At 37.1% G+C, this 12,325-nt stretch overlaps 1 protein-coding gene across 1 annotated transcript in view; it reads left to right on the top strand.

Annotated features, from left to right (window-relative positions):
• Positions 1 to 5,685, top strand: part of LOC108975122 — a 29,630-nt gene extending 23,945 nt beyond the window's left edge. The window contains exon 2 of the mRNA XM_018943424.1: positions 5,606 to 5,685. Coding sequence (XP_018798969.1) covers positions 5,606 to 5,685 — 80 coding nt within the window. The remainder of the gene's footprint in view (positions 1 to 5,605) is intronic.
• Positions 5,686 to 12,325: the final 6,640 nt, after the last annotated feature.

A 12,325-nucleotide genomic window follows, 5' to 3' on the forward strand; every position in this document is an offset into this window, starting at 1 on the left:
ACAAAGTGAAACATATCCAGTCAAACTTGGCTGTGCTATCGATTGAAATATTTCTAACACAAAGAATTCACGTAATATGCTTATATATTCCACCTGACCAACACTTTACCACAAACGATATCATGCAAATAACCAGTCAATTTCCTTCCCCAATGATCTTGGCCGGTGACTTGAATGCATGGAGCCCGATATTCAACGATTCAACGACAGTAAACTCCAGAGAAAAACACATAGAAAACGTAATCCTTGCCTCAAACTTAATCTCCTTAAACAATGGCTCAGCCACCCATTTTTCAACTTTCTCCACTTTTTCTCATGTTGACGTTACTTTGTGGACAGATACGCTCGCCGCCAAATGTGAATGGAACATACTAGACTACTTACTTGGAAGTGACCACTTCCCCATAATACTAAAAGTACACTTGGGACCAATAAACAAATGCTTTAAACCAAAATTGGGTGAAATTCCAAACTCTCTGCAGAGCTAAATGTGACAAAAGCCCAACAGCAGTAAATCCCAACCAGGAAACCGCTCGAATAACGAAAATTATTCGCTCAGCAGCAAACGATTCCATTCCCCAAACTAATCATTCAAAAATTTCTAAAAATATCCCTTGGTGGAATAAACAATTAGCTTCTTTAAGAACAAAAAAACAAACTGCGTGGTATGACTACAAACAATGCCGCACACTAGAAAAACTCATTTGCTTCAAGAAAGCCAACGCCTACTTCGTCGAGCCGTCAAACAAGCCAAGCGCAAATGTCTCGACGATTTTACGCTCAAAATCAATCTTTCTTCCAATCCGAGACAAATCTGGGCTGACCTCAAAACGTTAGCTGGTTCGCCCACCACGTCAGCAATCAAGTGCTTAAATTTGCCTTCAGGTCACTTAAACAACCCAATAGATATCGCARAASAATTTGTCAACCATTTTTCCAACAACAGTTCTGACAACAATTTCAGCACTCAGTTTCAAGCCCTCAAATCATCCACACTTTCAGAAAACGCCTCAATGTCTCCATCCATGTCACCCTCAGCAAAACAAATCGATTCCAGTGTTCTATTAGATGAGTTTGAATCCCTATCCGGAGTAAGCGGCAAACCCCCGGTTTAGATAACATATCTTACCCTATGATCAAAAACATGCCAATTGAGCTCAAGCAACGAATCGTCAAACTTTACAATAAAATACTGGACAGCGGCATTAATCCCCAATTTTGGAAGACATCGGGCGTAATCCCTATTCTTAAACCCAATAAAGAATGAACAGATATCGACAGCTATAGACCAGTCTCTCTCCTACCATGCTTAGGCAAACTTTTCGAAAAAATAATTGCGAACCGGCTGTCGTGGTACGCCCAGAGGAATGAAGCCAAGGCACATTAAATGTATTACACCACCTCGACCACTCCATCTGCAACGCTCTGTCCAGTAAGAATCATTTATCTATATTATCCTTAGATTTCAAAAAAGCCTTTGATAAAATCGGCGCTCAAATGTTGAATTTCGTTAAAAGTTTTCTCACCAACCGTAAATTGAAAGTAAATGTTAATGGATTCTTCTCCTCCACACTTCCACTCTCAAACGGCACGTCGCAAGATTCGCCACTTTCAACATTCCTCTTCATCACTGCCTTTGATGAGATAAGTCGAATAATAAACACGCACAAAGGAATCGAGCACCAAATGTATGCAGATGATGTCGTAATTTACACCAATCGTTTCGACCTCAACGCAGCCGAACATACATTTTCCAATGTCCTCAATGAAATCTCTGAATGGTCGCTAGTTTCCGGTGCACAGCTATCACTAGAAAAAACGCATATCCTCCATATATGCAGAAAAACAAATTGCAGCGGAATAAAACTTTACTTTAACAACACTAACATAGAATGTACAAAGGAATTCAAAATTCTAGGATTAGTTTTTGACTCTATGTATAACTTTAATTCGCATTGTAAATACATTAGAAACTCTTTGCAATCAAGATTAAACATTGTAAAATATCTTTCGTCAAAATACTCGTTTATACATCCAAATACGATCATCAGTGTTATCAGATCACTTCTTCCTTCAAAGATCGACTATGCGCTTCCGCTTTACGGACGAAGTTCAAAGAACAACATCAAGCTTATATGTGCCCCATACCACTGCGCGTTACGCCGTAGCCTCAGAGCTTTTCCAACATCACCAATTGAAATCATTCTTGCGGAGTCAGGTCTACCAAGTGTACAAAATATGATTGAAGACGCAACCCACCGACTGCTATCAAAAGCGGTTGAAAGCACAAACTCATCGCTGAMCAAGGCCTTTGCTACTTCGCTGAGGCGTACCAGGCTACCAAGATTTCTTTCAGCAATAACAAAATGCGGTATCTTTGCAAAAAAAAATTCTCTTCCACTGTTTGTGAGGAAAAAAGTAAAGGCCCTTCATTGGAGCATGAATACGAAAAAAATGGCTGGAAATTGATCTTCACAGACGGATCGAAATCATCCGAATACACCTCCTTTTCCGTGGTCACGAACACAGGTAATACAATCTGCAACTGGCTTCTTCCTCATATGTGTTCGGTTTTCTCAGCAGAGACATCTGCCATATTGAAGGCGGTCGAGCATGCAAAAAAATACAATGTTAAATATCTCATTTGCACCGACAGCAAGTCTTGCATCTCAGCCATTAAGTCGTTATCTAATTACAATCCGATAATAAGCAAAATCGTCTCTCGTGATCAGCGCTCCGAGAAAAATCAAAATAATGTGGATTCCGGGCCACGTGGGAATACCCGGCAACCACCTCGCTGACGCCGCTGCCAAAAGTGTTAAAAACATACCGGCTCTTACTTACAACTATCTTTCGAGACAAGACATCAAACACAAGAGGCTCGAAGAAAACTTAAATGCTTGGAAACTACACACCCATAGTTACGCCATCATCAACCCAGATAGAATACCAACCTTGTATGGGCCCATCACGAAAATAAGCGCCATCAAAGCATACACTCGCCTCAGGATCGGGCACACCATCCTAACTCACTCGAATAAACTTATGGGAAAATCCCGTTCCAATTGACCTTTTTGTGACAACTCCGTATCAATTCAACACATACTAGCGGACTGCCCAGTGATCCACTCAACAACACACTACTCTGACAACATTGAGTTAGCACAAGCATTAAAAAATCCCTCAGATAAAAACGTAATGATTACATATAAATTTTTAAAAGATAGAAATTTACTAAAATACATCTAACACACTAACAACTAACTAACACAATTATAGTACCTAAGCTATTAATAAGGCGGCTGAAGGCCTAGTAACCAGTGCTCCGATTTCATGTATTTATATAATAAATATTATATTGTATAAATGATTATAAAATAAAAAATAAAATAAATAAACTTTCTCTTAGAAGCCGAGAATTTTTTTAAACCATTGAAAGTCAACGATAGTTTAGGTCATGACATCACGAATACCTTTTGATTTATTAAAGGATGGCTTCTAATCATAAAAGGTTTACGACATTTGTAGAAGATCTTGTCCACCAAAAGATTCGAAAATATTAGGACAAGAAATCTTTGTCAAGACAGACTTGAACATTATTTCGGACCGATTCGTAGAAGGGGCGGAAATTACGTGAGAACCACTCCGTACACGTTCTCATGTCTTTTCCGAAAATTCTGGGGCCTTAGCCTAGGGAAGAATGGGAAGCTCTCAGTTCTAGCGCCCTTCAAAGCGTTTGCAACGACGCTTTGATTAATGATATTTCTTGGCAAAACTTTCAAAGATTGCCAAGACCGCCCAGAGAACCACTTCAAAATAATGAGATCGCGGAAATTGATTTGAGCGAAAGTTTTTTCCTGAAACAAAATTCATTTGTTTATTTTTGCGGCTATATATATTCAAAGTTTTTAAAACTTCATAGTTGTTTGAGTCCGATACCTCATTTTGAAGAAGAAACTGATTCTCGTTTTCTTTTTTCTATGGAAAAAGAATATAACGACTGCAGTCTGGTCAAACCACCTGCAGACTTTATRAACTTCCTCGAAAAATTAGAGGAAATATTTTGCGAGAATTTTGATTCTTGCTGTCATATCCGTGGGTTTCCAAAATGTTTATTTGAAAAAATGAGACACATAGAACCGTTTTATTGCTGTGCTAGTTCTCAGCCAGACGTTCTTAAATGCCTTTTCATTAGGATAAGAACGTATCTTTCAATAAAAATTATTAATAAACAGACGAGCACAACTGCTTTCAAGCATGTGAAATATTTATGTGTTGCACACATGTAAAATTTGTCTGAAGTCCTTTGTCCGGGTGTTTGTCTGAAAAAAATCTTCATTGGTTCTAACTTATTAACATAATTTAATTTTGATATTTTGAAGTTTTCAAATAAATATTACGATAGGAATACACACTCGTATATTCTTGCTATTAGGCACATTCCGCATTTTTTATAGATAGGTTCACGTATCGACCGTATGAACGTTTTCCGACTGTTGTGCGTCTCGCAGTTAATTTGGAGATAGGCAAAAGAGTGTATTTCAACCCAGAGGATACAGTACAGCCAGTGGAAACACCGTCAACAACAAAATGAACATTTACGAGTTGTTTCTGAACTTTCGTCAGTGATCCGTATTCCGTTTCCAGTAAAAATTGCATTTGAGATGACAATCAACAGGCCACAAGGATAGTCACATAGTATGTGGCATAAACTTGGAACTGCTATGTTTTCCACACGTCCAGATATACGTGGCGTCCTCACTAGTTGGAAAACCATCTTTTCTGTACACCGGAACAGAAACCAAAAAATGATCTTTATCAAGTTAYGTTACATTGAAGAAAAAATGAAATGATAAATTTAACTTTCTTTTTATTTCAAAACACATAATTACACGCAGAACAACAGCTGCGGGGTTATCTAGTTACTAATAAAAATATATGTTCACTTTGATCCATTATATTTACGAAATTTATGTAAAATTKATTTATTTTTAACCTTTTCGTGTTTAAGTTGCTTATAGTATGTTCGGACCGACAATGAAAACATGTTTTAGTGGGAAAACTGGTTTCCGCCCTAAATCTTGTACTTTCGAAAACATGTTTTTGTGAGAAAAACTGGTTTTCGCAGGAAACTTGCATTTTCGTCCATGTGAAGTCTGTCAAACGATATCTGTCAAACATATAGACATATTTCGTCCTTGAATTGTTGAGGAAGGTAAGTTTTAAATATATTTTGTAATTTATAATTAAATTATAAGATTTGTTACAGCTTTTTAATAATAATATATGCAAAATGTGCTCTAATTCACAATGCACAATAGTCATTCTCAATAAATTAACCGAATCAGCCGTTCATATATCAATAGATTCTGCAATGGGTGCTCTCTTGGCTTTGCGTATTTCAGTATAGGATTTTTGCATTTTGTGTCATCGTGCAATCTTGCAAGAGCAAGAGAATGTCGCTTTTGATAGTTGTCAAGCGAAAACACACATTGTCGGTCCAAACGACTTAGATTCCACAACATACAAATGTAATTCAAAATGATTTCAATTTCTGTACGAACATAGTGTAATGTATCTCGCATTTTTATCAATTCTCGTTCAGTCTCGAATATCGAGGGTATCGATATTTCGAAACCGATCACTGCTTGTATCACTAGTGCCCAATTGAATTTCGAACAGTGATGTCATTTGTAGCGTAAATATTGTGCAAAATCGTAATATGTTTATTGTTTTTATTGCAAAAACCATAAAAATAGGTAACCCACCATATATATTCGTAAATTGGAATTAACGAATTTTAAGACATTTCCCGTGAAAATTKGTGCACGTTTTTGGAAAAGCCGCTATCCTGAACATTTACCAAATTGTCAAATCCAAATGTGGTTCGGCTTTAGTATACCGTCCCAGGATTTCGGGAATAGATTGGGTATGATCAGATAGAGGAGATTCTCCAGATCAAAAATTCCACTATTTTAATTACGTATTTTCTCGATGTAAAATTAATTTTTCACTAATATTTTTTGCTTTTAACTATTTTAATTACGTATTTTCTCGATGTAAAATTAATTTTTCACTTATATTTTTTGCTTTTAAAGTGCCCATACACGACACAGAAGTGTGTTCGATCGGTATTTGTGCGCATGCGGTTTACTCGTGCATGGGCTTGTTCGCGTACCGATCCATGTTCGCGAAAATGTTTGATGTATGGCGTTGTGTCCGCAAAAAATCTCATTTCTCTCTTGTCGCCGAACAGTGAAAATCGCGGACGAACACAGCAAGTGTTAAGAGCCTGCTTTAGAGGCTTCAAAAATTCGTTTTTTTTGAAGATTTTTTTGGGAGGGACAGAAATAATTGATTCAAGTGAAATTTCTAGGCTTTATAGCTACATATTTTTGAACATCTTTCAAAAATTTTTGGATACGAAATCTTTGATATTCTGGCTTTGGGAAACAATTGCATGTGCATTTTTCGAACGCCAGGCAGGGTGCAGGTTACAATTTCTTTCGGAAAAAAGAAATTCAAAAATATTCATGTTTTTTAATAACTTATCTTCTAATTAAACCAAGGAAATTCCAAAAAAAGTGTAAAATTTAAAAAAAGTTTTTTTTTTGTCCAAAGGAACTTGGACTACTTAATGTTTTTTAAAAATATGTTCAAACGTGGCTTTTCTTGGTTTATTTATTATAGTTTAAATAGAAGATACTTTAATGTCAAAGATAATAAACTTTGCCCCATATTTCATACGACGTTTAGCCGCCAAATAAGAAAAAAAGTAAAAATGAAAAACCGAGAAATCGCGGGTCAAAGTTTTTGCTTTTTATATATCTCATTATATCTGCTAGACGCTCGGTAACTATTTCCTTCGAGCTTGGATAATATTTTGAATTCTCATCTTTAACTTTGGGGACATGTTCTTAGATAATTTTTAACGAGATTTAAGCAAAAAAAAAATCGATTGTTTGAAGTTGCTAAAGCAGGCTACCCCATTAATAAAGATTTCGTAACAGAATTTATGAATCTTATAAAAAAATTAATTAGCAATTTGGCAAACGAAAAGTGATAAATATAAAAATAGAATTAAGAAAAATAAAAGTTTGAATAACTTATTAACGAAATACAAATAAATGGGCTATATTAGAAATAAAGAAAGAAATGTTCCGTTTGCTTGTGGCACATGTTTACTGTGTGAAGAACGAACGCAAAATGAATTTGTGTGTCGATTATGGGCGAAGCGAATTCACACAGATCCAACGCACATGTGTGTCGTGTATGGGCCCTATTAGTGGACATAAAAGTGAAAAATATAAGTGAAAAATTAATTTTCTGTAATACGTAATTAAAATAATGGAGTTTCAACTTTAAACGCGAATATCTCGAAAACTTTAAGCTTCCTGCCGCTATAACTATATATATTCTTGATCTGGAGGATCTCTTCTATCCGACCATACCCATTCTAATCCCTAAATCGTGGGACAGTATACTAAATTTTTCCCTAAAAAGTTATTCAAGTTATTGGCAAATGTTCAGAGCGGCTTTTCCGAAAACGTGCACAAATTTTCACGGGAAATGTCTTCAAATACTCGTTTTTAATTCTACTTTACGAATATGTATGGCGCGTGCCTTTGAAAACAATATTTTCTTTGTTTTAATACAAAAACATCGTAATTCCCGAAATTAAAAGTTCCCTTTTACACTTAATACGTGTTTAGATGTTAAAAATATATTTTCTATCATATATACACGTAATTATTGATGTTGATTATTTTATCAATATTGAATTGATTTTTATGTTATTTTTATAAAAATATAAAAAACTTCACAATCACTTCACTTCAATTAAAATGGCAAGGTTATGTTCGAAATTATGGCATCGCTGTTGTAAATCCGAATKGCAACTATTGATTCATGCATTGATCGTTTTCGAATTATCGATACTCTCAATAATCGAGTGATATGCAAAATCGTACTATTTTTATTGTTTTTATTGCAAAAAACATAAAATAGATAACGCGCCATATATATCCGTAAATTGGAATTAAAACCACGAATTTTAAGACATTTCCCGTGAAAATTGGTGCACGTTTTCGGAAAAGCCGCTCTCCTGAACATTTACCAAGTTATTAAATTTGTTTTTTAATTTATAAATTTTGTACAACATTTGGAACATGAAATCATATAGCCCTGACAGACGACAGCGCTAATGCATATTAGCCGGCTTAATTTACACTTATTTGCGCATTTGACCCATGTTTTTATATTGCTAATTAAATTATGTGCAAGTATATTAAAAAAAGGAGGATGGAGTCATGTGTAGAAGTTCACGCAAGTGAGGCAAGTTCTCTGATCGCCATTCACTTGGGAGTGGCCAGAAATGATTCTTTTACATGAACGTCTAGCCACAATCCTCATCAAAGTGAGGTTCTTCAAAATATCGCTGATTTGCGCCCACGCCCCGACGGAAGAGAAGGACGATGTGACCAAAGATGCCTTTTATGAGTGCTTGGAAAGCACTTATGAGTGCTGGTCCCGCCACGATGTCAAAATCCTGCTTGGCGACTTCAATGCCAGGGTGGGCAAAGAAGGTCTCTTTGGCACTACGGTCGGTAAGTTCAGCCTCCACGAGGAAACATCCACAAATGGGCTGAGGCTGATAGACTTCGCCGGGGCCCGAAATATGGTTATCTGTAGTACTAGATTCCAGCATAAGAAGATACATCAAGRTACCTGGATGTCTCCGGATCGAAAAACCACCAACCAAATCGATCATGTTGTGATAKWCGGAASACACGTCTCCAGTGTTCTAGATCTGCGTGCGTTCCGAGGTCCGCACATCGAYTCGGACCACTTTCTTGTTGCAGACAAGATTCGCCCGAGCGAGGAAGGTTCGACGTAGAGAAGCTGCAATCAAAGCAGACAGCCGAACGTTTTTCTACTCGACTTGCACTCCTGCTCTCTGAGAGCTTTCGTCAACAACTCGGTATAAGGGAATTGTGGGACGGCATTTCAAACTCCTTAGGTACAGCTGCAACTGAAACCATTGGTTTTCGGAAAGTACAAAAGAACAGCTGGTACGACGAGGAGTGCAGTGGAGGAGTGGAGAGAAAACTGGCTGCCTACTTGGCAACGTTACGGTCGACCACAACACGTGCGGGATGGGATAGATACCGAGAGTTGAAGAGGGAAGCGGGACGCATTTTCAGACAGAAAAAAAAGAGGCCGAAATGCGTGAGTACGAAGGGCTTGATAAGCTGGCCGACAAGGGTAACGCTCGAAAATTCTATGAAAAAATGCGACGGCTYACAGAAGGTTTCAAGACCGGAGCATACTCTTGTAGAACCCCCAAAAGTGATCTAGTCACGGAAGCCCAGAGCATACTTAAAGTATGGAGGGAACACTTCTCCAGGCTGCTGAATGGCAGTGAATTCACAACGCCAGGAGAAGGCGAACCCGATTCCCCAATGGATGACGATGGAGCAGACGTTCCATTGCCCGACCATGAAGAAGTTCGAAAAGCAATTACCCGCTTGAAGAACAGCAAAGCGGCGGGGGCCGATGGATTGCTGGCCGAGCTATTCAAACATGGCGGCGAAGAACTGATAAGGAGCATGCATCAGCTTCTTTGTAAAATATGGTAGGACGAAAGCACGCCCAACGATTGGAATTTAAATGTGCTATGCCCAATCGTCAAAAAAGGACCACACAATCTGCGAAAACTACCGTGGGATAGGCCTCCTCAATATCGCATATAAGTTTCTATCGAGCGTATTGTGTGAAAGATTAAAGCCTACCGTCATTAAACTGATTGGACCTTATCAGTGTGGCTTCAGACCTGGAAAATCAAYAACCGACCAGATATTCACCATGCGCCAAATCTTCGAATAGACCCGTGAAAGGAGAATCGACACTCACCACCTCTTCGTCGATTTCAAAGCTGCTTTCGACAGCACGAAACGGAGCTGCCTGTATGCCGCGATGTCTGAATTTGGTATCCCTGCAAAACTTATACGGCTGTGTAAGCTGACGTTGAGCAACACCAAAAGCTCCGTCAGAATCGGGAAGGAGCTCTCCGAGCCGTTCGATACCAAACGAGGTTTCGGACAAGGCGATTCCTTATCGTGCGACTTTTTCAACCTGCTTCGGGAGAACATAGTTCGAGCTGCAGAACTAAATAGAGGAGGTACCATCTTCTATACGAGTATACTGCTGCTGGCGTATGCAGATTATATTGATATCATCCGCCTCAACACCCGCGCCGTTAGTTCTGCTTTTTCCAGACTGTACAATAAAAAAAAATCGCCACTTGGCACTCACGTCACTGTTGAGAGTCATAGCTTTGAAGTTGAAGATAATTTCGTCTATCTTGGAACCAGCGTAAACACCACCAACAATGTCAGCCTCTCTCGACAAACAAAAACCAAASTCTATAAGTCACTCATAATTCCAGTTCTGCTATATGGTGCAGAGGTTTGGACGATGTCAACAATGGATTAGTCGACGTTGCGAGTTTTCGAGAGAAAAGTTCTGCGAAAGCTTTATGGTCCTTTGCGCGTTGGCCGCGGGGAATATCGCATTCGATGGAACGATGAGCTGTACGAGATATACGACGACATTGACATAGTTCAGCGAATTAAAAGACAGACGCTCCAGCTCTGCAAGTATTCGATGCATTACCCGCCGGGGGAAGCAGAAGAAGAGGAAGACATACACTCCGTTGGAAGGACCAAGTGGAGAAGGACCTGGCTTCACTTGGAATATCTAATTGGCGTCATGTAGCGAAAAGAAGAAACGCCTGGCGCGCGGTTGTTAACTCGGCTACAATCGCGTAAGCGGTGTCTACGCCAATCAAGAAGAAGAAGATATTACCAAAAACAAATTTTAATATTTTTAGATTCCACAAAATAAACAACGCACAGTTCGCTATCCACTTTTCCAATATTCTTAACTTTTTCGCACACTATTATCAGCACAATTCCGATTTCTTTGGCACCGCGATCTGACTGTACCGCTGGAAAGAGGAAGTCCTCCTGATTAAAAAATATATAGGGCTATAGGTACCGACAATGCTTAGTTTAAGAGATATTCGACCTTAAATTTCAAAAATTCGCAAACTTCGTACATTTCAAGACGCTATTTCACCACATTAAACACACTTTATTCTCATTTTTTACTTCAAATTAATTAAATTTCATTATAAACTTGTAAATAACTCCATATCTTACACTTTTAGCAGGTTTTTTACCTAAAAAATCTGCATTTTAAAAATTACATTTTACACTCGTTTGTTTACCAAAAATTACTACGAAATGGAGCGCCGCCATGTAATGATAAGGCAATTCGCTGCAATTCCTCTTTTTTGCAAAAATTCCTCTATTCATGCATATGGATATCTTTTTTTTTAATTTATTAAGTAAATAAGTAATATTATATACATGTATTACTAATTTTATATAATAATATTGTATATACATTTGTATAAATAATATTATATAATAATATTACGTAATAAAGTGTAAAGTATATTAGTACAGTACGAAAATTCAAATTTTCGTTCAATATGAGTGCATGGGAACCAACAAATATAACCACTTTATCCCCTTTTATAACAAAAACTCAATATATTTTTTATTTTTAACGCAGAAAGGTGTACTCCGCGAAAGTACTTCAGTCATCCCGACATGATATTATATAAATTTTATAATACTATATTATCATAGAGTTTTAATTATATGGGTTTATTAAATATAAATCACATATTATACATATACATACCATATGTAAAATGTATAATATGTAGAAAAAGTTTTCATAACTCAATTATAACTTAAAAAATGTTAGAAAGTATTTTTTATTATAATTAATGTAGAAAAAAGAATCACACAAAAAAACAAACAAAGAAAAATCCTTAAGTATCCTACATATTTGATGTTTAAGATGTGACAACGCTCGTTTTCCTCATAATTGTAAACAGTCTCACCTTTGCAACGCCGAGTTCTCTAAGTGATTTTTAAGTTAATAAATTTAGGTGAAATATTACAAAATAAAATTGAAATGTGAACTTATTTCAATGTTTAGAGTGTATATTTAAGTATACAGAGTGAAAAACGTGAATAAATTTAATGGAAGATAGAGAAATACCTTGTGTTATTAATGCATATTTTTGAACTTTTAATCCCCTATCCGGACATACCCCATTTATACGGAAATTCGGTTTTTTTTACCCCTGCGCCAAAGTAATCGGAATCGTGCACTATTATCTTATGCGTGGTTAATAATAATAGAGTTTTTCTTTAAATTTATATTGATTTTCCAAATATACCAAAAT

Source organism: Bactrocera latifrons, unplaced genomic scaffold, assembly GCF_001853355.1.
Source record: "Bactrocera latifrons isolate USDA-ARS-PBARC rearing strain unplaced genomic scaffold, ASM185335v1 scaffold_614, whole genome shotgun sequence".
Classification (NCBI taxonomy): Eukaryota; Metazoa; Arthropoda; class Insecta; order Diptera; family Tephritidae; genus Bactrocera; species Bactrocera latifrons.